At 55.8% G+C, this 27626-nt stretch overlaps 1 protein-coding gene across 1 annotated transcript in view; it reads right to left on the bottom strand.

Moving 5' to 3' along the window:
• Positions 1-3903: 3903 nt before the first annotated feature.
• Positions 3904-27626, bottom strand: part of IPO9 (importin 9) — a 34286-nt gene continuing 10563 nt past the window's right edge. The window contains exons 4-25 of the mRNA XM_019638001.1: positions 27274-27360; positions 26340-26541; positions 23353-23441; positions 22577-22663; positions 22084-22203; positions 21904-22004; positions 21659-21717; positions 21026-21177; positions 20265-20363; positions 19360-19466; positions 18862-19001; positions 16757-16916; positions 13700-13926; positions 12053-12201; positions 11619-11747; positions 10375-10650; positions 9890-10056; positions 9229-9362; positions 8353-8475; positions 7849-7962; positions 7635-7711; positions 3904-7268 (exon numbers count right to left, since the gene is read on the bottom strand). Of these exons, the coding sequence (XP_019493546.1) occupies positions 7158-7268; positions 7635-7711; positions 7849-7962; positions 8353-8475; positions 9229-9362; positions 9890-10056; positions 10375-10650; positions 11619-11747; positions 12053-12201; positions 13700-13926; positions 16757-16916; positions 18862-19001; positions 19360-19466; positions 20265-20363; positions 21026-21177; positions 21659-21717; positions 21904-22004; positions 22084-22203; positions 22577-22663; positions 23353-23441; positions 26340-26541; positions 27274-27360 (2910 nt within the window). The 3' untranslated portion in view covers positions 3904-7157. The remainder of the gene's footprint in view (positions 7269-7634; positions 7712-7848; positions 7963-8352; positions 8476-9228; positions 9363-9889; positions 10057-10374; positions 10651-11618; positions 11748-12052; positions 12202-13699; positions 13927-16756; positions 16917-18861; positions 19002-19359; positions 19467-20264; positions 20364-21025; positions 21178-21658; positions 21718-21903; positions 22005-22083; positions 22204-22576; positions 22664-23352; positions 23442-26339; positions 26542-27273; positions 27361-27626) is intronic.

Genomic DNA, 27626 nt, shown 5'->3' with positions numbered 1-27626 from the left:
AGCCCAGCTCCAGGTTGAGCTGTTGTTCAGCATCTTAGCTGTGGAGGGCAGTGTCACTGGCCCTCATATGTGGGATCTGAACCGGGGCCCTCTGGTGTCCCAAGCCAGCTCTTAACCAATGCACCACTCGACTGGCCCTAGACACCCCTTTTCAAGAGAGTGGTCCTGCAGAAATACTCCATGGCCAGGGGAGCAGAGGGCAGGGGTCACAGTGCCGACTGTTTTACGGTGGGGAGTCAGTCACCTTACAAATGTTCAAGTGTTGGGGGCTGTCCCAGGCTACACGGGGTGCCCTGGCCCAAAATGCAGGCCAGGCTAGGGAGAGAAAAACGCCTGCTGTAACTCCTGGCTGCGTACAGCCCTTTACAAAGCACAAGGACATGTACCTCGTCTGAGACTCTGGGCCGAGGATGTGGGCACGCATTGTCATCACCCTGCTCTTTGGAGAGAGGAAGTAGGGCTCCAGCAAGTGACAGGACTCACTCCTGGTAATCCAGCCAGGGGATGGCAGGGGCAACAACGGATCCCTAGCCCCAGCCGCAGGGGCTGTGCACGAGTCTTCTGGTGGGTCTGAGGTGAGGGGGCTGCGGTGGGCACAAAGGCCCCCCACAACCTTATTCAGCTCAGGGCAAGACAGTCAGTCACAGAGGAGCTGCCCGTACTGGGCCCGTGGGTGCTGGCACACCGCCCGGGGGGACAGGCTCAGCTCCTGCCCCAGGAAGTGGCTGCTGGTCTGATGGGTGGGGGTGTAGCTTCTCGTGCAGGACGTCCTGAGTGCAGAGGACACAGTGCAGGGGGCACAGAGGAGTGTCTCTCAAGCCACCGCCCTAGATGGTGAGCCATGAGTGCAGGGACCATGCAGCCGGGTCACATGTAGCCGTAGGAACTGTCGTTGGTTGAAGGTCTCAGGTGGCAGGCTGACCCGCCCATGTGCACTGCAGGCCCGTGGGGTCCACCCCTTCCCGTCAGTCGGCACCTTCTCCTTCCCCACAGGAACACAAAATCCTGAGTGTTTCCTATTCAAACAACACAAAGCTAAACAAAGCCACAGGCTCCTGAAATGCCTCCCTTTCTGGCTACTTTCCTGTTCTTTTCCTCCAACCCCTGGCTGACACTCCCAGCTCAGCGACACCCAGCTCTCAGCAGAACTGGTGACTTTCTCACCACAAAATTCTAGCACAACTGTTCAGGCCACTGGACGGGAGGTTAACAGAACTGGCTGCAGCACTGCGAGAGCTGGCACCTAGTGGGGCGACTGGCGCCCGGGGCCATGTCACCATGGTGGGCCTGAGTCCTGAGAGGCCACAGGGATGGAAGGGGAAAGGGCTCAGCGGGGGTCGCTGGGGTCCTTAGGCCTGGAGGGCCTCACAATACCTTCTCCAGGTAAGGGCACACAGGAGCGTCCTGGTCACCAAGCCAGAGTCCTGGCCCCCGTGAGGGGACGGGTCCTGGGACCGGGAGGCGGACGCTAATCCGTGACCGGATGAGACAGGAGATGCACTTGGCGGGAGCGGGCTCTCCCCAGTAGCTAACAGTACAGATGAGTGTCCCACTGCACAGGTGAGGAAACTGGCTGGAAAAGGTGAATTTCCCAGCTCAGAGCTGAGATTGAAATGGGCCCAAGCCCTGGCACTCCACCTGCAGCCTCTCCTTAAACGCTAGGTCTAGAATACTCCACGCTACGCCTGGCAAACCACGCACTCGGGGGGACGTTGTGCCCAGCCCTCCACCCCCACGGGAGCCTGTGTGGGGAGGAGGGCAGCAGGTTATCGGCCGGGCCCAGCCAGCGGGCAGACGGGGGGCCAGGGGATCGCTGAAGGGCACCTATTCAGCCTGCGGCCCTGCCAGCTGGGCAGGGTGGGGCGGGCAAGCGCTATTTTGGGATCTGAGGGGAAGAGGAGCCTGTTTACAGCTGTCCCCTTCTGTCCCCCCCCCCGCCTCTCCTGGGAAGGGCTTGGGGACTTGGGCCTCAGCCCTCCTGACCCGTCCCACCCTGGGTCTGTTTGCCATCTGCACAGGGGGAGCTGCTGGGTCTTTTTTTGGAAGACACGACAGGTTTAGGTGCTGAGAACGGCAGGGGACTTGGGGCAGTAACAGCGAACAGTCCCCATGAGGCAGCACTCTAATTAGCACTGTGCTGACTTGGACCCCGCCACCCCATGATGCTGTAACAGTAAACCTGTTTGGTGGACTAGGGAACGGAGGCACAGGTCCCTTAAGGGGCTCGCCCTAGTCACCCGCTGATCAAGGGCAGAGCCAGTCTCAGACCCAGGCAGTCTGGCCGGGGTCCGCGCTGAGCCACTCGCCGGAGAGTGGGGCCTGCCGTGCGGACGAGGAGAAAGCCCCACACCCCAGGTCCCGGCTCGTCACTGGGAAGGGACCATGGCTGAGCCGGACCCACTAGCATGCCTGAGTCAGCGAGGGCTGGCCAGGAACCGGGGGCGCCTGTGGACCTGCCTTGGGACGAGGGACAGGCCGGGTGTGACTAGTCACAAAGCAGGGGCGGGAGAAACACCGTTTCTTCCTGTCGGTCCAGTCAGCGCAGCCGGTCTCCACTGTGCCGGCCGGGGGGGCACCAGCGTGTTACTGTGGCCGGCTCCCTTCCAGGCTCACAAGGTCCCGGGACCTCCTGGTGCAGAGCCCGAGGCTGAGGCCCGCCCCGCAGGCCGTCCACACGGCTCCCTGCCCCAAGGCCAGCAGTCCTGACCTGGGTCCTGCCTCCCCAGGGTCTCTGTGCCGCCTTTTCCGCAGGAAGCCTTCTCATTTCCAAGCGCCCTGCCAGGGTCAGGCCTCGTTCTCACCGTCCAGACCCCGTGGACCTGTTCCCTCCGTGTCTTCTGGGACCCCTCCTCTTTTCCCCTCCCCATTTCCCTCCAAGACCCTGGGCTTTCAACACAGGACCCACAAGCCCGCGGAAGCCACCAGGTGACGTGCCCAGCGTTCGCTGTCCTCGGACTAGTCGGGGAGAAAGCTTAGCGAAGAGTCAACACACTCAGATGGTCAGAGCGGGTCTGCCCAGCAGGGCCGGGCGGGAGCCCTCCCAAAGGTCAGCGAGACCCCGACGTAGCAGCAGCAGCACCGGAACCGCACCGAGTCGCTCTAATCCAGTGAGCTGACAGGGCTCCCAGCGACGGCCAGGTGGAACACAGGACGAGACACTCGCCACTTGAGGCTCTTTCTGAGGCGGGTGTTAAGTTCCCCGTTGTACAGATGGGGACACCAAGGAGCCGAGGGGTGTCACCGCCCAGCACCGTCCCTGCACCTATGTGATCATGCCACGCCTGAAGGGTCTGTGTGGACCCCCAGCTGGGCCTGAGCTCGCAGCGGCACTTGCTACAGCACAAACCACATGCGGCAGACGGCCGGCAAGCGGGGTGCAGCCTGAACCCCAGGAAGACCACAGTAACGCCGCCTTCCCTGCCTAATCAAATCCCCTGACTGGGAGGTGGGGTCCCTGAGAGGCGGCCGACATTGGAGCTGCAGCTGTCCAACACAGGCGGAGAACGCGGCTTTGGGGACGTCACTGACAATTCCTCTGGCAGTGTGGTTCCCATTTGCTCTACGCCCACGGCAAGGGGTTTCTCCACGATGCGTCACTGCCAGCGGGCGCCCGTTTCTGGTGGCACTTCCAATGACAGGGAGACTCATGGCAACAATTCATCTCACAGCCATCACTTCGGGAAAGCTCGCCTCTGCCTGGTGTCTCCCATGTCATTCCCGCTGGTGCCACCCCATCACCCGGCTGCTGGGGGCTCCCAGCCCTGACTCAGGTCCCACATCACCCTTCCAGTCCCAATGGGTCTGCAGGGCAAACATGACAGCTCTGCATCCCCGGGGAGGGGCCTCACCGCCTGTCCTGCCCATCTGTTGGGCTGAGAGCCCTGGGAACCAGAAATGCCAAAATACGCTCAGAAAAGGCAATTTATTCCACGACGATCTTTCCTCTGGAAAGCCCTGCCCCCATCTGCCTGGCAGAGGCACAGGGGAGAAGAGAACTGGCAAAAAGCGCAGGCTACTTGCACTGACTCACGTACCTGCGGTGTGACCTTCTGCAGGTAGCACAGTATCTCTGTGCCGTCGTGGTTTCACCAATCTATAAATGGGGAAACCAAAGCCGCCCGCTCCACTCAATGGTCTAAACGAGACAACCGCGTGCAGCTCCCCGGCAGTCCAGGGCCTCCCCTCACAGCACCCCACTCGCGCGGCATCACTTGATCCCTACCAGGAGGGAACAGGCCTGGCCGTAACAAGCTTCCTGTTTGCCGAAACAGAACAAAGCAGCCGAGCAGGATGTCTGCGTGAGAAGAGGAGTGTGTCCTTCATGGGCCCCCATTTTCCGAAACGGTGTCCTGCTCCCCGGCCCTCCGAGGCTCTTCTGGCTCCCGTGCGCTTTCCTCGCCGTGGCTGAGCACACGGGACAATCTGGCACACAGGCGGGCGCAGGAGTGACCCTCCCCACTCTGCCCCAACCCAGGCCTCGCTCCCAGCCCGACGTCGCACACATTGCCACCGGCACAGAGCGCTAGCAGGAGCGCAGAGTCTGCTCCGTACCTCTCGGCTTTTCACAGACCCCTTGTCCACCTGCGCCTTGCGGGAAAACCTCACTCAGAATCTGCGCGTTTCCACAGCCTGCAGATCCCAGGTTTCCCGTGACCCAAAATGGGACGCCAGCTTCCTCCCCTTATCTAGTTTCTTTTGTAAACGGCCTCAGGTTCTTTGGAAATGGGTAAGGCACAAAAAACCCTCTCGTCACTCGAGTGGGAGGGGCTGAGGACAAAGCACAGCCCTGGCCCGTCACACACCCTCCCTCAGGGGTCCACCTGCAGTCTGACCGGGAGGGTGCAGGGGGGGTGGGCAGGCACCAGCTTGTTTTCCTAAGGATTTCACCGTGTGCAGGTTTTTCTAGTCTGGTAACAAGATCAGATGGGGAGGCGGCCTGGACCATGTGCTTGTGAGTCCGCACTGAGCGCCGCTCCCCCAGCAACCTCGTTCTGACTGGTCTGCTGGAGTCCTCAGTCCGCACCCCGCAGCCACGCCACTCACAGCTCAGCGATCTGCGATAACCGTCTTCCTCTCTTGGACTTTTACCCCCTTTCCTGTCCCAGTTTCTTCCATTTTCCCTTCAGTTCTCTCCACTGGGAATTCAGCAAGCTCCCGGGAAAGCCCCTGGCATCCCGGCTGCCGTTCACGTGGACAGACCCGAGTGTCAGAGCAGCCAGGGCTCTGGTCACACCCCACCTGTTCCCTATCACACGCCCGCTCCGTCTCACCAGCTCGCCCTGCCCTTCCACACAGCCACAGACGGGCGACAACCAGGGGCTGGAGTTCACCCGTGGCAGCCCCACTGGCCTTGGGGGGGGGCTCTTCTTCCTGCGGGGATCCGTCCTCGTCCTTGTCAGCGGTGGGAACGACATCCACTGTGCACCTGCTGTGATGGTGACGTGGGCTGACGAATGTGAAAGTGCTCTGGAAACACGGAAGTGCCCGCACCACGGGGTCCAGCAGCAGGGTGCCTGCTGGGCAGGGTGCCCCCACTGTTACTAGGACTTCTCCCCAGAAACCAGCGGGACAGCAGGAAGAGGGCAGGGCCATTTTGGGCACCAGACAGTCTACGCACGGGAGCCCCAAGCCTCCCACTCAGCAGTTCAATGCTGTCGGCGCGAGACCATCCTTTGGTGCCAAAACCGAGGGTTGATTTCGCCGTGAGCACTGGACCTTCAGCGCTGCCTTGCGACCAACTATGGATGGCGTCTCGAGGTGAGACTCCGGTTTCCTGAGAACCAGCTGGCCAGACCCGCCATGGTTTTCCCGCCACAGGGCCCTCCCCATGCCACGCGGCAGCTGGACACAGGGACACCCAGTGGCAGGAGCTCACTACTGGCCACAAGATCCTCAGGCTTCCACGAAGGTCCTGCGGTTAGGTGCCCCGCGGTGGGGCCCTTTCCGTGCGAACGGAGGTGTGAACTCACTTCACAGGAGAACGTGACCTCAGGACGTACTGTGCAGCTGGTACACCCGGGGGCCGGGGGTCCCGGCAGACAGGCAGCACTGGCTTTGCCCTTCCTGCCGTGAGTTCTCACCCTCGTTCGCTTTGAACCCACGACGGACTCAATTTCCCAATTAAGGGACGTCGCTTAAAGACGCCTACGGGACAGCACCCGTCCTCTAGGAGTTGCCTGGGGCCGGATCGGCCGACACACGGGGTCCAGACGACCTTCACCTGGCCTCCCCTATTGTCTCCATTCTCCCTCTAAAGGGAACGGGGCAGAGGTGCTGAGACCCCTTATATTATGCGGACTGAGTTCATTTGTAAAGATTACTTTACTCTCCTAGAAAAATACACGCTGCAAATCTCAGGGCTACAACTTAACCACTTTAGAGGGTTGCTGGGGCACGGGGGTCACCTTTGAATGTCCGACTCTGTAACGTGTGGGAGAGGCATATTAAATACAGGTGGGTCAGGAGAACTTTTAAAAAAATCTGTTTTTCCCCCGTTTTTTCTAAAAGAGGAAAAACAAATTGCCATCCGTCTGGCTTACTTTGCGTGTGCGCGCGTCTGTGTACACAGGACTAGCTTGGGGAGGGGCTGTCATGCAGAGGCAGGAATGAGCTGCCGTCCTCCAGGGAGCCGCAGTGTCGTCCACGGGAGGCAGAGGGCACGCGAAGCCCTGCAGGCAGGCGCCTCCTGCCACTCCTCCGAGTGCCCGGGCGCCTGTGCTGAGGGCAGGAGGTGTGCGCTCTCCAGGGCACGCCCATCTGAGCACATTGGACGTCCTGTGAAAGCCATCGGGCGTTCCGGATAGACATGGTCACTTCCTGTGCTCCGGGCAGGGCAAAGTAACCCGTGGGCACGGTCCTCGTGGGCAGTGTTTCTGGACTGGCCGGCAGAGGACTGTAGGGACACAGGTGGGGTGCCGCTGGGGAGAAAAGGGCTCTAGAGATGGAGTGTCTTCAGGGGGACTCTGAGAGGTCCTTCGTTCCAGCATTCCTACGTGACAGCCTGGTTGCAACTGTCGTCACTGCCACTCCGCAAAGGCCAAGGGCCGAGAGTCAGGAGGCCACTCCAGGTAGAGAGGAAAGTGCGCCTCCAGCTCCGCGGGCTGCAAAACGGTGGGTGGCCGGGCCAGGCGGAGGAGCCAGGTGGAGAGGCTCGCTTTCTAGACGCCAATGGTCTGCAGCACGCGCCTCTCGTTGTCGTTAAGGTGGCCTGAGAACATCACGTAGCAGGGCTGCTGAGCGAACTGGCAGAGGAAGTCCGTGAGGTACGCCTGGAGGGAAGAAGCTGGTGTCACTAAGGCCCAGGGTCACCCATGGGCACTGTGGGGAGAACCTGTGACGGAGGCTGGCGCCCAAGGCAGGGCTTTCTACCTCTGGGGTCTAGTTTAGGTTCCACCCAGAGACTCAGATCCACAGGGAAACACGGCTTCCCAGAATGCATCTCACACTCCAGCCTTCACAGCACTGGGGGAAACGCGCCGTGCGAAGTCCCCGCCCTTCCCGAGCCTGTGACCACACAGCAAGCCAGGGTCTGGCCCTGAGGCTGCAGGATGGAGGACGAATGGGTCTGAGCCCCTGTCCCTGGTTCGGTGGCTTGAGACGCTGTCCCTTGCAGGATGTCCTCTGGACAGCCTCACCTGCAGGTCAATCTGATAGAGAGGGTCCTTCAGGGCGTCAGGGTCGTCCTCCTCGTCGTCCTCGTAGTAGTCGTCCTCTGAGAGACACGGGAGCGGGGTCAGGCAGAGGCGTCCCCACGCGCGGGGCGGGTGGGAACACCTTTCGGCCCCCGGCTCTCGGCACCAGCGAGCTCAGAAGAGCCGCCTACCCCGGTGCTCCCCTCAAACCGCTCACCGTATTTGCTGGTGGCGAGAATGTCGGACAAGAGCTGGCCCGCTAGGCCGTCCTCCTCCTCGTCGTCCTGGTCCTCGTCCTGGTCCTGGTCCTCCCACATGTCACTGGCATCATCTACTTGGAGATGAGAAGCAGCTGGTGACACGCGTCAGCCCTCCCCAAACCCAAACAGGCCAGGACGGAGCTCCGAGGGTCCCCACCATGCGGCCTGGAGTCCCCCGTGGGAGGCAGCAGCGGCGGCTGCCCCTCCCAGCACGTTTGGAGGCAGAGCCGAGTGTTCGGGGGGGCGACAAAAGGCTGAGAAGACTGGAGGAAACCAGGCTGGAAGAGCTGCCTCCTGGCTGCCGCCGCCCCAGCCTGTGATGCCGAAGGCAGCCCTGAAAAGCGGCTCTGGGGCCCAGCACCCTGGTCAGAGCAGGCGCGGTGACGCCATCAACCCAATGGATGCACTGAGAGTTGTAACGCGGGCTGGGGGCCAGTGGCCTGGGGTCGGGGCCTGGGCACCTGGGCTCCACTCTGCAGGAGTGGCCTGGCGGGCAGCGTTGGCCTCCATGACGTTGGACAGCTCATTAATGATCAGCTTTAGGATCTTGACCAGCAGAGGAATGTTTGTCCAGCGCTCGGGGTCTGGGAAGGACAGAAAGTCAGGCTGTCACTGGGCTCACTGCTGGCAACGCCTGTCCTGCTGCCACCACAGAGCGATGCAAAGTCACATAATTCCACTCTGTCTGGTGTCACCAGGGCTCAGAAGTCAGAAGCCACAAGAGCTCCGGGATTAGAGGAGCGAGGTTTTTGCCAGAAACTGCCAACTACCGTATTTCCCCATGTATAAGATGCACCTTCATTTGGGGGCCCAAAATTTGAAAAAAATGTATTACATAAAGTTATTGAAATCAAGTTTTATTCGTCATAAAATTCATACAACTCCTCATCACATCACTTGCGGGAAATGCAAGTAAAAAAAACTACAAGTGCTGTATAAGACGCACCCAGTTTTTAGACCCCAAATTTTTCAAAAAAAGGGTGCGTCTTATCCATGGGGAAATATGGTAACTGCTGAGTACCTGCCGGTCCCATGAGCTGCAACTGGAGAAGCAGCGGAGGTGACTATAAAGCCACAGTCCCAAGGGCAGCCTTGCACTCACTACCCACAAAGCACTGGGGGCACTGGCCAAAGGTGTTCCCATCGCCAAGACATGTGGGATGCAGGCACTGAAGCCCCCGGACAGAGCCGGAGCTGGGTCCCTGGTGCCTAAGACGTTTGATGTCCAACAACAGGGAGGGACCGTCGTGTCCTGAGCAAACCCCGCACTACCAGTTATGGTTAAACTAGAGACGACAGCACCCCCCACCCCCCGCCATGGCCCCGGCGTCACCCACTCTTGGCTGACTTGGAGCGGGTGCGGACGCCCTCGTCCACGCTGCAGATCTCCTCGCCTTTCACACGGATGTCCTGCAGCCGCTTGTCGTCTGCATTGATGCCATGCTGCAGCAGCTTACACAGGGCCACAGAGCTGGCAGGAAGAGCCCAGGCGTCACTCAGCCCCCCAGCCAGTGCCTCCGAGGGCATGAGCGGTCACGTCCTACGACTGTCTGAGGTGAGAAGTCTGCTCGCTACTCTTAGGAGACAACCGTGCGGCTGGGGTTCAGCGTCCACAGACGCTCCAATGGGAAGACTTGGGGAGCAAGGCTGGCGTGGGCAGGCCTCACACTGGGGTCCCTGCCGGGAGGTGCGACAGGGGATGAGGACCAGTGGGCTCAAACTCCAGGAAAAAAGTGACAGCGTCAGGGTCAGAAGGAGAATAAGCCCCTGCAGTCCTCGGCTGCGGAGGTCTGAGGCAGAGGAGCGTCTCCAGCCGACAGATCAGAAAACATGGTGTCGTGTCGGCTGCCTTTTGGGAATTTCAGGGTGGCAGCTACTTTGGTCACATACGATTAGCAATAAAGAACCAGGGAAGAGGGACACAGCCAGGGGCAGCCTGACATGTCAAACAGGACGCCAGGACGCGGTCAGGGTAAGCAGCAGCGCCAGCAGGCCCACCTGACTTTGCCTTCGTACTGCCCATAGAAGAGGTGCTGGCGGCTGGTCCACTCGGCCATCACGAACTCCAGGGCGGGTTTGCCGGTCGGCCCGGGGAGGCTGCATAGGAAGTCCAGCAGGGGCCCCAGCTGAGTGTGCACCAGGTGGGCGAACACCATGATCAGGGACTAGGAGGTGACAAGAGGACGCCTGTTTCAGGGAGACCGACCTCCAAGGCAGGAGATGAGGGAGTGGGGCTGGCCATCAAGAAACAGAAAAACATGGGCTTCCCTTGTCAGCGTTCCCTGAGCCCACACAGAACGACTTCACTGACTGTTCTGCAAGGACAGTCAGCGAGCACGGTAACCAGGCCCCCGCGCTGACTCTACCCCATCCCTCCACCCCATGGGTGGGGGATGCCCCTCATGACACCCAGTGTCTCCGCTGGACCAGAGCACCGACTCCGTCTCTATCACCCAACCACCCCTCACCGGGATCCCCCTCACCTGCATGACGCTCAGCGTCTCCGCCTGCTGCATCTTGCTCAGGATGGCCCGCAGAATCTGGTCCAGATTCTCACCCAGCTCCCGCCCGGCCTTGGAGATGAGGGTGGACACGAGACGGCCCACAAAGGCTGCGGTGAACTCAGACGTGCGGGGGTCCAGCAGCTGGCTCACCACCTGCATCACGTACCACAGCCCACTGTGGCCTTGCTCGTCGTGCCACTGGGCCACCTGCTCCAGTGTCACTGACACGTAGGCCCGCAAGCACTCGCCACCATTCTGGGGAGACAAGGGTGGCAGGCGGATTAGCAACCGGGGGACAGATCGCAGGAGGCCCTCAGTCTGCATGGGCAAAGGCTGTCCTCAGAGGACCGAGCCTCCTAAGAGTGGGGAAGCCTCCAGGGCTGTGGGGGGCTCATCCCACAAGTCAGCGAGTCACCGTTACACACAGACACTCAGTCCCTGCCTTGCCTAACAGCTACCTCAGCAATGCCTGTTTCTGATCACAAGGGGCAGTGGACAAGCACATGGAGTTTAACCCTGAAGACCACCTCTGATTCTGGAAAAATTGTCTAAGATGCAGGAATAATCAGGGGACTATGGGCACCTAGAGATTTCCAAAGGCCGGTCACTTTGCTGACTTTATCAATAGAACATCCAGATTTTTTTTTTTTTTTTAGCTGAGCCATCCTGCCACCTGGACAAGCACATGGAGTTTAACCCTGAAGACCACCTCTGATTCTGGAAAAATTGTCTAAGATGCAGGAATAATCAGGGGACTATGGGCACCTAGAGATTTCCAAAGGCCGGTCACTTTGCTGACTTTATCAATAGAACATCCAGATTTTTTTTTTTTTTTTAAGATTAGCCATCCTGCCACCTGTTGGCAGCTCAGCGGCAGCTCAACTCGGGCCAGGCATCAAACCGCTGTTGCTCAGAGCTCACACTCTTGAGCGAGCTCTTAACCAACCACTTGGCCGGCCTCAGATGACTTTTTATGGCCTAAGCCCTTACGCCTGCAGCCTCTTCCACAGCAGTGACACTAAGATAGGGGGTTGTCAACATCTCTGCCATCATGACACCCTGAAGCACAGGATGACTGGCTTTTGCAAACAGATCCTGGTCCTTTGGGTAAATATGAATGTGAGGTGTAGATCTCAAAAGCATGAAACTGTCCGATCTCCCCGCTTCCTATGAGCCCGTGGCTGGGGGCTGGTGTCGCCCCTCTCGTCACCATGGTGAGATACCTGCATGGTGGCGTTGTCATCTGTGTGGAGGGTACACTGTGCCACGGCAGGAAAAGCCTGGCAGATGAGTAGCTGGGAAAGGGGTGGCTTTGAACTCCGCACAACGGTGGTCAGGATATCAATGGCTGTCTGTGGAGAGAATAAAGGAGGCTCAGAGCTGACTCCGCGATGGGCAGGGGTGCCCACCAACCAGGGTCCTTCCTGTGTGGGCACAACACAGCAGCCAGAGCATGCCGGGGAACGAAGACACGCTTCTGAAAGAAGAGGCGGTGCCCGGGCCTCAGCCTCATGGTGGCTCCTTCCGTGTCTGGCAGGGGGGGCCCTGAGCCTCGGTGCTCCTGGTTTGCCGTCAGCCGGGGGGGCTGTACAGGCAGCACTGGCAGGGCGCCCGCCCCCCACCGCGCACAGCCCAGCTCCAGCCCCGCCCCACTCACCGCACACAGCCCTGCCGGGATCTTGTCGGCCGGCGCCTGCATGATGCTGACCAGGGTCGGGATGAGCCGCATCTGCATGGGGCCCTGGCAGGCTTCGATCTGGGACAGCTCCTTGAAGATGTCCTGAGCCAGCGAGGCGACGACAGGGTCTGAAGTGGACAAGGCAACACGGAACCCCTGCCTGATGGTCTGCACGCGCTTCTGTGTGGCCCTAACCTAAGTTAACAACTTCTGCTTGGATTACGTGTCACAGACCAGGGACCTAGTGGGGCCACATGAATCACCTGAAAGAACAGGAGAGATGCCAGATCTCCAAGAGGCAGTGAGCACGGGGTCACTAAGTCCGGGGCGTCAGTGCAAGGTACCCCAAAACCAAATGCAGCTCTTTCTGGGGCAAATCTTTACTGTCTTTGTTCTTGGGAAACCTAGATTGATCGTGAAACCAAAGGCTGAAGGAAAGAAAGTCCCACTGTACTTTCTTAAAAGACATGGAAGTTTCAAAAAGTGCCCAAACACCGACTTTTCCCCGTTCTCATGTGTCAGGGAGGGATCCTATGCATGTCCTAGGGGCAGTGGTGACAGACAAAAGGAACCCCCAAATTCACTATTCCAGGACAAAGGCAGGGCCTCGTGAGTGGGACTTGGGCCCGCCCTATGTTGTCCTCCTCTCTGGAGCACGGAAAGCCCACACAGGGGCACCAGGGGACACACTCCGTCTCAGCTGCACTGCCTGTGCTAAACAACGGCAGTGGCTTCGTGTCCACCAGCAGACGCGTAAGTGGACTGAGGTGCGGCCGGTGTACAGACCACCATGTGATGGCCGCAGGAATGAGTACTTCCAAGAGCACCAGGTCGCAACCGCTCCAGGTGGCGTGTCGGTGAGAGAGTGAAGCGGGTAGGATAAAATGATCAGGACGCCGTCACGTCCTGTAACCAATGCCCAGCCCATCACGCGCTTCTGAGCATCAACACCAGAGTTCCCTCTTCAAAAACAAATATCCTCGCTCTTCTTACTGATAATAAAGTACTAATAACACACTACAGAAAAGCAGTGCAGAAAAGGCGGAAAACTATGAATGGAAACTCCTATAATTCCACCATCCATAATGCCTTGCTGTGCTTTCTTCTGCTGTTTCCTATATACATTTCTACACAAACATCCTTTCCTCAAACAAAACCACACTGGGGATTATGTCCTATGCGCTTTGGAAAACCGTCTACTCACGTACTATAAGCTCTCTGCCATTGCTCTAAACACTGCTTTGAAGCATGCTTTTTAAAGGCTGCATATTATGCCATTCTATGGATATAATCAATGCTGTCACCATTTCCAAGCTTGTGCTGCTATAAAAACATGGGAAGAACGCTGTTCCTCGCCTTTGTGCGCGTCTTTCTTCAGTACCTCTGCCTCTAAGTCACAGCTCTAGGCCTCTTCTGCAGGACGCCTGTGACTCAGGGGCTCAGTTTCCCGCTTTGTTGTCAGAGCTCTGAATCATTGCCACGCTGGGCAGCCCTTAACACAGGACCCTCCCACTTCCAGTGAGAGTGAGGCTGCCGGGAACAGGTGCCCTGACAGCACCTACTCTGCTTCTGAGGTGAAGGTTGCCGGCCACAGCCCCCGTCCGGCGCCCCTCCCCGGTGGCATACCGTTGCTGTACTTGAGGAAAATGGCAATGGTGAAGGGGCAGATCTTGCTCTCCACGCTGGCCGTGAACGCCGGGTCCACGGTGCACACGATGCATAGCGCTTCCATCACCAGGTTGAGGACCTCGGAGCTGAACTGCGCTGCCAGGTGAATCAGGCCATCCAGGATGCTGGGCAGGAAAGGCTGAAGGACCTGGGTGCTCTCCGAGGCTTTCAGCTGGTCACAGTAACTGGGAGACAGGCAAGCGAGGGTGACTCACAGGGCACCCCTCCACCGCTGGCCTCCAGTCGCTGCCAACCCCATGTGACAGCGTGTACGTGCGGTGTCACCAAGCTACTTCCAGTGAGCTTCTACCTCTTTCTGTGGCATGTTTTATAAATGTCAGCACGACCATTTCTATTTTCTGATTTACTTCTGCTTTGGTCTTTGCTACTGCCTGTAAATTCTTTCATCCCTCTCCCATTCTGTCCCCAAGTAAATCCCACTCATGTCATTACATCCAAATTATCTGGATAAAGTGAAATGACCTGACTCCTCAGACGGCTGCTGTAGTCAGTCACATGCCTAACATGCTCATCTACGGTCTGCTCGTTATTTTCCAAATACTTACAGCGTTTCAACATCTCTTCCAACATAACCGTTATTTAGTACAAAACTATTTTTTAACTTGCACATTATAAATATTTTGTGCTTTTGGCGGTTTTTGTGCATCCTAAAATGAGATCAATTTATATAAACATTCTGTGCTACACCAACACATAAAGTTGGTGTAGCGTTTGTAGGGCTTAACTTTCCCACACGGACGTCGCTCACCTTAACTACATCTTATTCAATCAGTAGCTATTTACTGCGTACTGTTTACCACGTCCAGTGGGATACAACTATCGAAAACACACTAAGTCTTTACTTTGGTTTACCTTCAGGGTGGCAATCAAAGTCAATAAAAACATTGTTTCTATGCTTCAAAAACTTAACATGGAAACAAGGCCCTCCCCAGATATTCAATAAAATTTTTTTTTTTAACTGTTAAGTGTCATCAAATATATGGTGATAGGAGAACTGACTCTGGGTGGTGAACACACAATGTGATATACAGATGATGTATTACAGAATTGTACACTTGAAATCTATGTAACTTTAATAACCATTGTCACTCCAATAAACTTTAATAAAAACAAAACGAAACAAAACACTGTTAAGTGTCTATGGTTTCAAAGGTCTAGTGACCTGGGGAACTGTGGCTTTGACCCAGAATTGCTGACTTTCCACACCAGCTTGCTCTGATCTGACTCTTCAGAGCTGACTTGGGACCTGGCCTGGTCAGCTCGCCACTCCTTGGCCACGCTCTGTTCTGCATCCATCTCTACCGGACTCAGCGGGGCCCTACTGCCTCCTTGCATCTCCATCCTAAGGGCTTGGTTACTGTACCCTTCTGGTGAACTTGACACTACACAGCCTGGTCAAGCACATCATCTGGTCAGATCATAGGGGGTCTTAAACGTCATGTAAGGGAGGTCACTTTATAGCTGAAGCCAGTGGAGCTCAGACTTTGTAAGAAATCACCCCCAGCACCTACTTTCTTCATTAGAGCTGCCCCAAAGTCTTCGAGAAAAACTGATGCCCAGAAAGATGCTCTACGTTTATCCTGTGGCTTCACGTACCACGGGGCACACTGTGGCCCTCCTCTGCAGGTGATTCTCACCCTTTATTCTCTGTCCTCCGCTGACTGGATAACCTCAAAGGCCCTATCTTCTGGCTCACAGGTGCCTTCTTCTGCTTTAGCCATTTGGCCAGTGATGCTCTCCACCGCGTTTCTCATTCATTCATTGTGTATTTCAGCTCCAGAATTTGTTTGGTGCTATTCTGTGATTTCTACCTCTTAGCTGAACTCATTTTGTTTGTGTGCTGTTTTCCTGATTTCACAAACTCTTTCTGTGTCTTCTTGTAGCTCACCAAGCTATAAACAGCTATTTTCAGTTTTCTATCTGGTGAATCACAGATCTCGGCATCGCTGGGGCTGGTAACTGAAGAACTGCCTTCCTTTGTGTCGTGTTGCCTTGCTCTCTCATGTCCCTTGAAGTCGTAGGTCCTGTCCTCTGTGGCCGCATCACCTCCTCCAGTCTTACTGACTGACCCCTTCAGTGTCCAATCTCGATTGCTCTGCTCCAATGGTGGGTGTTGTCTCTGCTGGACTGGAGTCCCACAAGGCTCTGCAGTCCGCAGGGGACTAAGTCAGTGTCCCCTGGGGTATGGAAATGTCCAGGTCTACAGCCGACTCCAGTCGGCAAGTCAGCTGCTGGAGTGTGGATGGCACTGGGGTTTCACAACCTCGTCCCTGGGGCTCAGCTCTCCAAAGGGCATTGGTGCCCAATTCTTGGTGTTGAGGAAGGGACACAAGGGGGAGGTCTCGTCCAGCCGTCCCGCTGACATCACTGCCCCTCAGTGCTTTCTGAAGACAGTAACGCACGGTATCTCGATCTCGGCTTCAAAAGGCAGGCGCGCAGGCAGGTGGAGACAAGCTTTGTTTTTAGGATTGTAAGCAGTTTAGGAGTCAACTGAGACTCTTCAATTTGGACTTTAAAATAACAAAGCTCTCTCCGGCCTGGGCAGTAATATGAATGACTAGTGAACCACCAGTACTAGCAGTGACAGAAAGCTCAAGTTGGGAAGAAACAGGCAGTGTTCCCAGGCCACGTTACCCCGACTTTGGTTTCTAACACAGAGCAAACGATCCACAAAATGACCTGGGCTCTACTCCTGTCCTCTAATTCATTGCCGGGCAACCCTAAGCAAGCGACCACGTCCCAGAGTGCCAGGCTGTTTGCCCCCCGAGCCGGGGTGAACTCCCAGGGACTGCGGAGCAAGGGGGAGCGGGATGCACTGGGCCTCCCAGAAGCCACGTTCCTGGTGTGGCTTCCTCTCCTGTCCTGCACTTGCGCTGCACATCTTCATCGAGAATTCCCAAGCAACACCGTCCATTGGAAGAGTGCTGCTTGGGGCCTCTATTCTGAGTATTTTCTCTTAAGGTAGTTTTTGTCGCCCTGAGGTGGCTTACTCACCCCCAGATGGCTCTCACAGCAGAAATGCGAACTGATGGGGGCTGTGTCTCATGAAGACCACTAACTGTTGCCTGTAGAAACTGCTGGATCAATTCAGGGGACATAGCAACAGTGAACCGACTGGCAGCCCAAAGTGCCCGACCCAAGAGGAAAGGAGACACTGGGAGGAAGAGAGAGTAATTAGGGGTTGCACAGTACAAGCGCCTGCTGCTCGCTGCCCAACTTCCCGCCTCCACTGCCCGACCCGTCCCGGTAACCGGATACCACGTCACACACACACTTAGTTGCGAGAACAGTAAAAGCCAACTGCTTCCCAGTTTCACTTGTCACTGTCTGCGAAGGGGGTCTGGATTCTTAGACTAAGAAGACGCCTGCCCGCCCACCTCGGCGCTCGGCCTCCCTGTCTGCACCACCTGCACGTGCCCTAGATGGCTTTGCTGCCCGTTCTCCTCCTGGAACATTGTAAGCCATTGCTCAGGCATTCTCTGATTTAAAATGTCGGTCAATCCCAGTCTACCCAGTGAAGACCGCCCTCACTGGCATGGCATCCACGGCCTGAAAGCAGGGCTCCAGCGTGACGATATCTCCCTTCCCAACTTCTAATCTCGGGAACGCACACCTCCCAGCAGCGCACCCCCTGTGTCGCTGTTTCTGGGCTCCCCTCTCCCTGCATCACCCCACTGACCGTGCGGCTGAAGTGCCCCTAGCTACTCTGTGCACTGCCTTCCCACGTCTTCAGCTCTCCTACACACTCAGTGCTGTTCGCTCTTCCAGCCACTGGTGTCAGGGTGGCTGACCCGCCTACCACGTGCTGCCTGAGGACAGGGACCACACCATTCAGCCCGTCCCAGGTTTAACTCAGTCACGTGCACGATAAACATTTAGCTGACGGGACCTACAGAACAGAACCCAACAAACTCTGCCGGCCTAACGATTACACACCAGTTTATATGATGTAGAACAGCAGCTCTCCTGGGAGCCCCGCACGTTAAAACTGTTCCACAAGAGCCCCAGGACATGACCTGTCGTTGTCACTCTCATTCTTTTTCACTGTACCGTGGAGTTTTCCAGAGGTGACATGGTGTGTGACACCATGGCTCTGACAGTTAATGAAACGTGTGCTTGCATTGCTTGCATTTTAAAAAGTTTTCAGTTTTCGTTTTTAATGTTAAATATTAATACATAAAATTCACAGGAATTCAATGATCACTTTGAGTTCACTTTTTTTAAAGTATAATGGGGTCCTGAGACCAAAAAGTTTAAAAATGGCTGGGGTAGAAAGCCCTTACCTACAGGCAGGAAGTTAAATTCTAGATATTAAATGCTTTTCCAGCCTTCACATTAAATATTCTCAAATCTCCATGAATTTTTAGATTCTTTGTTAGGGCAAATCCTACAAAGAATACGTTGATGGGTTTGAGAAATTCCAACACTTTCATTCCACACGACAGATTACCTGCTCGTTAGAGCAGGATTTGCTCAAATGGCTCAGGCTGCTACAAGGGCTACCTGTGGGGGAGGGGCAGGTGGGGACTGAGGATGGTGCCGGCACCGCCCAGCGCCCTGGTGTACGGGCTCAGGGAGGGACGACGGCATTTTGTGAGAACATGGCGTGGGCGAAGGCCACAGATGGGCTGGAGATGCCGGCCTGGGAGGCAGCCGGCTCTCAGGGGCTCTGCCGTGGGGCAAGTCAGGCTTCCTTTTCCTTTCGCGCAAGTAGCTAACACGGCCATGAGAACGGGACATTTTAATTAGTGGACACCGGCCGAGAATACAGCTGGAGGAAACGACAGGAAACAGGAAGAATGAGTGGACAGGCTGCCTGAGGGTGCCCTGGGCTTACTGATGCTGGCAGGGCTCAGCCAGAACCCTCACGGCACAGCCGCGACCTGAGTGCTGACTTGAGAGGAATGAGCAAAATTATTGTCTTGGTTGGCGAAACTCGAGCCAAGGCCTCCGGGCTGTTTTATGCGTCAGGCAAGTTCAAGCTCTAGGGAGGAAAGAAGAATCCCCCCCGAGGACATGTGAGTACCTGGCTTCCCTGTCTCGGTGGACAGCGTGACTGGGTTGATGGCAGGTCTAAAGGGCTCTGCGCTGAGACCTACCTGACAGGCTGAGGTCTGCGAGGACGACGCCGGTCAGGAGCCCGTGCATGTTGAACTGGACCCTGCCGTTCTTCACACTGTCGGTGATGATGGACTTCACGGAGCCCAGGGCGAGCATGCACGCCTCATGGATCTTCCACCTGCAAACGGGGAAAGCAAACCACACTGCCGCAAAGACAGACGTCCAGGGAAGGGAGTTCAGGACAGGGCGCTCCAGCAGTCCGACCCAAGGGCTGTCCACCTGCCATTCCAACCTGAACCTACAGCTGAAAACACAGCCACATTTAGTGACGACAGAGTATTCTAATTAAAAACAAAGCCACACTCCTTCTTTTTAAGGCTTTTTAAAAGGGGTAAAAGTATGCTGGGCAATTATTTTAAGGTGGGGAGGACTGCTTTAACAGGTGACGCACAGCCAGCCGGCTCTGCAGGTCCGAGGCCAGGACGCGCGCACGTGGTGCGCCCCCGCCCCGTGACGCTCCTGCCGCCCACTCTCACCAGTGCTCAGTGCCGCTGTTCTTGCTTTGCTCGGCTTCCTGCAAATGCCGGCTGGCTGCGGCGGCCAGGGCTGCCGCGCTCTCATTCTGGAACTCAGTGGCCACGGCCTAGGGAGAGGAGCGAAACCCATTTCTGCTGCAGACCGGAAACGTAGCTGCAAACGAAAGCTTCACTCTTTCATGTGCACACACAAAGCTCTGATCAGGTGCATTAGAAGCTCGGCCCCGATTAGTTCAGGGCCTGAGGAAGCCGGGGCAGTGTCTATATTTCTGAGTGCACAGGTGAAGGAAAGCTAATGACACGTGCAGGTCCTTTGGCTACATTTGCAGACTGTCAAGTCTCTGACAGACCCAGCTTTGGTGACACGGACCCGACACTATGCTCCGGGAGCCTGACTGGAAATAAAGGCTCATCTCTGCACTGGAACTTGGGGTGATCTTTCACAGGTGCTCAAAAATACTCAAGGGCAATGAGGAGAATTCACCCACAATGAGAACAGGCCACCACTCACAGGCGGCACGGGGCAGCTTCTGCACAGAACTTCAGCCCCGGTCAGAGGAGAGAGAGCAGGAGCGGGTGATTGGGCGTCACCCCCCGGCAATCTCACTTTTGTTGTAAGTTTGCCAGCCTTTGGTTTGTGCTCCAGACTCCTGCTGAAGTGGGGGTTCAGTGGGAATGTTCCCCACTCAACCGCCCTTCCTCATCAGAACACTTGATCCTCTGCAGCACTTTACATCTGGCCGTTAGCTGTCAATCAGAACTTGGAGCCCCCGAGTCTCACGCTTCGAGACGTTCTCTTGTTCTCTCTCCCCTCAAGGTCTAAGGCGTCTAGGTCGGAGGTCTAGAAAGAGGGGGTGCTGAGGGGCCGGCTCGGGGCTACCTGCGGGCGTCATGCAGCCCCTTACCAGCAGCAGGTCTTGAGCTGCAATCCTGACCGTGTAGGAGAAAGTGTCGTCGTCCTCGTCCTCTACAAACTGCTGCGGGTTGGCTGTCCACACTTTAATCTGAAAGGATGATGCGTTAGGTGCGGGTGAGGCTGCCACTCCGGTTCACATGCCCCCCTGTCCGCGCACACAGGAAGACCTCGACCTCTGCTTCTATCCTAAACGAAGTCTAGCTTCAAGTCTTTTCTCTTTGAGGTGGAGAAGCAAATCCTCTACCAGGTCAGCGGCAGAGGCCAGCGCTGTCCAGCAGGCACTGTTCTAGAGCGTGGCAGGTCGCTAGCCCTCTGCCTCGCCCGTCAGCTGTTACTAGGATAGACCATAGACATATTAGGTCTGATGGGCTACTTAATGTGACAGTTATGTTGACTCTTGTGCTGCTTATAAGAGAGGCATCATCTTATAAGCTCTTTTCGGTCTAACAGCCCAGCATCAGGTTGGCGACGAGGCCTCCACATTTCCCTTTTTATAGATAAGGACAGGTTCTTGTAGGTGTCAGGGCCTCTGGTTAGTGCCCCTGCCTGCAGAGAGCCCGTTACCCAATACAGGAGCAGATGACACCCTGACACCCAGGGACCTGGCAACAGAATGACACTAACGCTTCCCTAGCGTCACACGAAGTGACTCTGCCAGTGCCTGTTTTCAGAAACAAACTGCTCCCCGGTCCTCGGTCTCACAGTCAAGGTGTACTTTCCAAACACGCGCTGCGCCTGCCTCCCACTTACCTGTTCCTCGGTGATCTGCATGTACAGGATCACGTAGTAAATCAGCTCAGGCAAGGCTTTCTTGACAGTGCTTTTGAATTTGCTGTTTTCCAGGAGAGCATGGACAAATTCAAAAATGCTAAAGACGAGATTTTCAAAGCCCAGCACTTCACCTACAGGAAATACACAGGAGAAGGCTTGAATGACAAGGAAGCAAAGGGGAACAAACTGTATTACCTTTTAAATTAGTGAACATTTAAAGCACTTTCTAATTATTGTTCCCGAGGGAGAAGAGGCGGCGAAGGCATGAGAGCGAGAAACCGAGGGCAGTAAACGCTCTTTGGTTTTTCAAGTAAAAGAATCAGATGAACGTATTTTCCATCATTTTCTGTTTTTGCTCTAAAATACCTAAAAATATTAAAATGGAAAGTCTCGTTATCTGTGGCCCCAAAATGCCGGAGCAGGCTGGCTTGGACGGCCTGTTAGGCTCTGAGACCTCCCCAGGACTTCGTCCCCCCGAAACCTACATGCCAAGGGAAGCTCGCCCAGGACACTCACTGAACAGTGAGCCTTGGGGTGCCGGCCCACCCCCTCTCTGCCTCCCCATCTTTTCCTAGAGCCCTTTGCTCGGTTAGGACCACACACACTACATACCATCCGAATCCACAGGATCCTCCACTTCCTCTGTGTAGTTCACTTCTGTCCTCACGTAGGTATGAGACGAGTAAAGAAAGAGACTTTGATTCTACATGGGAAGGTGGGAGCCAGGCGCAGATGCCCACCAACAGTATGAGGAGCCACTTTAGAAGCCTCGCTTCACAAAGTGGGGGCACAGGAAGGCGAGCCCCGCACTAGATGCCCCGCCCGCGCTGGCGGCCCCCCAGCTCCAGAAAGGATATAAAGCCGCACTCTCGGTCAGCGTGTTCCAGACGATCGGCAGGATCTGCTGCATGGACGACACCATGTGCTTCGGGAAGTTCTTCACCAGGGCTGTCACCGCCTGAGGTCAGTGAGAGACGTGAGGCTGAGTGACACGCGAGGAACCCCGGGGACCCCGTCTCCCGGCTGCAGCCGTTTACCTTCAGGACTTCCATCTTGAACCCGCTGTCGGCCGTGGGGCCATCCGGTATCTGCAGGGCCTGCACGAAGGCCTCTGTGAACTGCTGCACCACAGGGAAGATCAGGACCTTGGCTGCCCCCTGGAAAGCACATCAGCAGTGGACACACCGTCACTCCGCAGCGAGGGTCCAGTCAGAGGGGGCAGCTCTAGGGGCAGCAGGTGGCCCACTGCAGCCTCCTCAGAGCTACTCTGTAAGACCAGCTCTTAGGTAACAGGGACGGTGTCTGCCACTGGGCTGTGTCACACGAGAGGGCCACAGTGGGGAGGGCTGGGTGACAGGTACGAATGGATACAGGGTAAGGGGAGCGGCACGCAGTGACTGGTTCCCCATCGTGCTCAGAGCCCCCCGTGCCCGTTTATGTGCATGCTGGAGCTGCCCCAGTTCAGGAGGGCAGCTCTGCCCACAGGGGGTGCAGTGGTAACAACGTCACAGCATGATGCCGGCAACTCACCTTTTCCAGCTCCTCCATGTTACAGACCATATGGGCGCAAGTGGTGAAAATCTCCACAGCTCGGGAGCGGGTCCGAATGCCATACACCTGGGAAGAAGTTACAGCATGGCCATGAGATCGCTGTGTGCGTCTGTCTGTCTGACTAGAACTGTGGCTTCTCATCCCTGACGCAGGACTGGATGCCCTGTGGAGAGGGGACACGCCATCACTCGTGTCCAGGAGACAGGCTTCCCCAGTTGAGAGGACGGAAGGCAACGGGACGCCAGGGCTCACTGGAGTGAGGCTTCTACACATACAGGCCTCTGAGGGCCGGTCTGACAGCACCCATTAGGTTGGGGGCTGCATGAAACCCCAACACGGGATTGTACTTCTTACAAAATGCAGGCTCTTGGCTGGGGTCAGAGAGGAGCGGGGAGTTTAAGACACCACCCATCAGGCACTCACACTGTGTGAGCGAGCTACCATTCCTACACTCAGCCGTCACACAGGTATGCAGTGTGGTCACAGGCTGCTTCTGCACACTCAGCGGGGCGGAGCGGGCTGAGGCGCCTCAGCGAGGGGCTGCAGGTGGCGTACAGGGTCCCAGGAGGCCAGGAAGTGCGAGACGTGTGAAGAAACGGTGCAACTCTTTCAGTCTTTTACCCAAAATGAACAGTGTGAGGTAAATCAGACCCAGATCTTTGTCCGTTCTCATTTTCAGCAGCAAACACAACAGGGTCTCACCCGGGTGGTGGGGGTGCCCAGAGCCCGGGCAGCTCCTGGGCTGAGATTCGTACCTCGGCCATGGTGAAGATCTTATACATCTCTGGGAGAATGACAGGAGCCACAAGTGGCATCTGTGTGTCTGTCACTTCTCGAGTGAATTCTACAAAGAAAAACACACTTTTAAACACACTGAGTGTGACAGTTTTCGAGTTGCTTCTGGGGACAGTTCCCCGAGGTGGCAGACAGGGGTGGACACTGGCCTGATGACCTTGTCCTGGGGAAGGAAAGTTGCAAGAGTTACTGATTATTTGTTACAAGGGGACAGAGAACAATACAGAAATAAAGGAAAACACGCGCGATTAAGAAAGAAAAGCTTTACATAAGCACTGAAGAAAACCTGTGACAGCAGTGGGCAGAGTCCCTGTGAGGCCACCTGAGGAAAACCCTGCATCAATCTTTGTGCCACAAGCTGACCTTTGGGGGCCCCTGGGCTCTGCTTTCAGCACTCTCCCGACAGGCTGTTCCGACGCACAGAACAGGTGTGTGCAGTTACCAGGCTTCAGCCCCTGTCCGCTACTCTTCCAGTGGACCTCACTCACCGACCTAGAAGCCTGAGGCTGCTGCTCGCGGCAACAGAAAGCGGTCTCTCCCAGACGGAGGCGGCACGGAGCTGCCTGCGCGCGGACAGTGAGGTACATGGGGTCACACCTCCCCTTCGTGTCCACAAACCCCACGAGGCACTGGGATTTCGTGTCCTAAGCAGTGGAGTGCAAGACGTGAGCGCCAATGTCTGCTCACGCGACCTCTGCTTTTCCAGGCGCTTCCACATTATTGCTGGATGGAGCGAGTCGGCTGGGACATTTTCAAGACATACAGCAGGAAATGCGAGCAGGCTCTTCCAAGGTCCATACCCTCCACTCTTGGGCAATATCACCACCAGAGTCAAATGAAGACCAAATATTCAAGGCTGACTGTCTTTAACAAGCTGTGCGTTCTTCCTGAAGAATAAATGCTGAACTCTGCACAGTAATGAGTGTTTTACTTTATTTAGAAATCCAGTGTGACAGATGATATATTAATGAAAACAAGTTTTATGAAAAAGGTGGCATAAATTAATTCCACGAATAAGGTGCTTAACCACATGTTTTTTCTCTCCTATAATCATTCCTGGTAGTCTCAATGTATTAACACTTGATAAGCTTGAGTCCAAAATAAGCTTTCCGAGGTCACTGAGCGAGTCAGAAAAAGCCTGCGACACCTGCAACATCTCAATCTTCAAAGCTCTCCGAGGCTGAGAAAGGAGCTGCAGCTTGTGGCTGAGAATGCCCCTCCTTGGCCGCCGTGCTGCGTTCCCTCCACACCGCCAGCCTTGGGTGGTTCTGCGTGTGGTACATTTATTGGGGAGCCTCGCTGAAGGCAGACTGAGGACGGAGAGCCGGCCCATCCTCCTGCAGGTGCCTGTCCACACACGGATGTCCTGCTGTCTCCACGCAGGTCGGTGCTGTTGTCAGAGCACGGTCCAGCCCCAGGTGAAAACAGGAATGCTATCTGAGGATGGACGGGGCAGCCCTCTGTCCCATGTCCGCTGGCTCCCTCACAAAAGGATACACCTCCCGCTTTCCATCTGTCCCTGTGACTGAAGCTGACAAAACAGCAATTTCCTCAGTCAAGCAAGATGAACGCGCTTAGCTCCCAACCATGATAAATGCACAACCACCGTTTTTAACAAGCCGAACTTGTGTTGGGAGACTGGAAGGCGACAGGCTCCCTTTGCTTGGTAGACAACACATCTGTTCACTGACATTTTCGTGCCAAGAGCTTGTGAGTAAGGAATCCTGGAAGGCGAATTCCACGGAGGAGGGCCTGTGGAGCCGCCTGGAGAGTGATCACACAAGAGAAGCGAGTGGAAACCTGAGCAGGGGAGATGCCATCGTTTTGGTAATTCTGCTCTAGACCCTGAGCACCTGTCACAGGTAATCAGGAAGAATACGATGGCCAAGGAAGAGGGGTTTGAAACAGAAGGACAAAAAGGATTTGCTTCTGGGCGTAGAACTGATCCCACTGACCATCAGCGTCACATGGACTAGTGAAATTGGGCCCAGAGGCCAAGCTCAGTAAACTGAGATTCAGAAAGCTGAAGTGGCACTCATAACTAGGCAGGAGTACATTTCAGGTAAGCCGGGGCACCACAGAGAAAGAGAAAATGCAGGCGGGACTGCCACAAACCTGTATGAGCAGAGGGGAAATGGGGTTTCTGAAAGAGCAACAGAAGGTGCCGATGTCGGGGTGAGGATTCCTTGAAGGCAAAACAGTGGAGACCTCACCCCGGGGGACAGGAAGCAGGGCGGAATGTGCAGGACGGGGACACTCAGGCCATACCTAGGGACATGTGAAGGCAGGTATGTGAGGGCTGGGTAGATTAACCAATCAAGCTGAGAAGAGATATCCACCAAAGCATCTTGGATGAAAAGTTATTATCAGCTTCTCAGAACAGAAAGCAAAGATACAGAAGGCTGCCTATTCCCTAAGCTGGCTGCGCGAATCAGGGCTTTACAGCTATGCTGTTTTTACCTTCTTTCATGTATTTTTCTTAATTTTGCCTTGAACTAACTAGAAAAATAACATCGAACAACAAGGATAATCATAATGGCTGAAATTTACAGAGCGCTTATGGTGTCAGTTACTGTGCTAATGTAATAATACTTTATGTCGATCAGCTCATTTAAATGACCAAAAGCTCCTTTGGCATAGATATTCTCGTTGTCTGCACTTTACCCACGAGGAGACTCCGGCTCGAGAGACGGGCAGTCGGGCCAAGGTAGAGGCAGACCATGAGCTGACACGTGTGTGCCCAGCCACTGTGCCATCACCCTGGAGTGCTGAGGTCTGGGGCAGCCCAAGGCCCGTGCCCAATGAACTCCCCGGAAGGGAGGGGCGCCGGAGGGAGGAGGCGTGGCAGCAAGGCTCACATCTGGCCAGAGATACTCCATCACAGCTTCCTGTGTGCCTCCTGGCACCCGCAGCCCCGGTCCCAACCCCGGGGAAGAGGCTCTGGTACCTGTCAGCACCCGCATGGCTCCATGGACGGCGTTGACGTCTCCGCTCACCAGCATCTCCATGAGCAGGTTGAAGAGCTGCGGCCAGGCCTCGGGCCAGTCCCAGTGGGCGATGGCCGACACTGCGTAGGCCACGCTGGAGCGTACCTTGCTGATCGATTCTCTCAGCCCGTTGGGCAGCAGCTCCCGAATAACGATTTTTGCCTGTAGAAGAGAAAAGCCCGCCTGCCATGACAGCAGGCTGTACGTGGCCAGCAGAGTCCCACCCGGCTTGTGTGTTAGGAAAACCACGAGCAGAGATACTGCATATCCATCAAAAACTCCGATACAGACACCTGATGAGCAGTTCGCTCAGCGTTCACCTGTGCTCTCTACGTGTACGCTGTCCGCCTCAGCAGTTAAGTTACAGTGGATGGAGGGAGATGAAAAGTTCTGTCCCTCAGTCACACCAGGCACATTTTAAGTGCTTGGCACCACACGTGGCCAGTAGCTACAGCACTTGACAGCACAGATACACATTTCCATAACTGCAGAGTTCCAACACTTAGCCTTGCTCGACAACTTACACCTCAAAATTTCTTGGGGGGGCCAGAGAGGCTGCATAGCACTGCACTAAATGGGAACATTATTTCCTTTAACCCTCGCACGACTCTTTGGATGTTAGAATTTTCCCTCTAACTTTAGACATTTAGGAAACTGCAGCTCAGAGGGTGAACTATTCCCCAGTGTTTCACGGCCAGCAAAGGGCAGAACTGGGACGGGAAGGCAGGCCAGCCTGTGACCCGAGCGCACTCATCCACAGCACGGGGCTCCCAACACGGCCTCCTACCAGCTCATCTATTCTGACTGCCGCTCGAGGTCCGGGAATGCGGGTGGTCCCACCTCGTCAGATGGCCCCTCAAAACACAGGCAGGCGGACCATGTCGCTGTCCTTACCCTTTCGGTAGTCTCAGGAGGCCGGAACTTCTCTGACTGGGCACACCAGTGAGTCTCCACATATTGCTTCAAAATGACTGATGCCAGCTGTGAAGAGAAGCAGCCCCGTGGTACACAGCAAGAAAGGCTTTCTTCACACAGGAAAACCATACGCACAGCCTGATCCATTCACAGGAAGTACATCGAAAGCTGGCACCAAACCCTAGGTTTATTATATAAACTGGCTGTATTTTTGCTCTTTCCCATAAGGAAGTTTCATTATCAAGAAAAGGGAAATTACGTATAAATTGGACCAATTGGTCTAGGCCAGCGGTTCTCAACCTGTGGGTCGTGACCCCTTTGGGGGTCGAACG

Source organism: Hipposideros armiger, unplaced genomic scaffold (genome assembly GCF_001890085.2).
Source record: "Hipposideros armiger isolate ML-2016 unplaced genomic scaffold, ASM189008v1 scaffold_37, whole genome shotgun sequence".
Classification (NCBI taxonomy): domain Eukaryota; kingdom Metazoa; phylum Chordata; class Mammalia; order Chiroptera; family Hipposideridae; genus Hipposideros; species Hipposideros armiger.
Note: the sequence above shows the minus strand (reverse complement) of the source record. Positions and strands in the feature narration are given on the sequence as shown.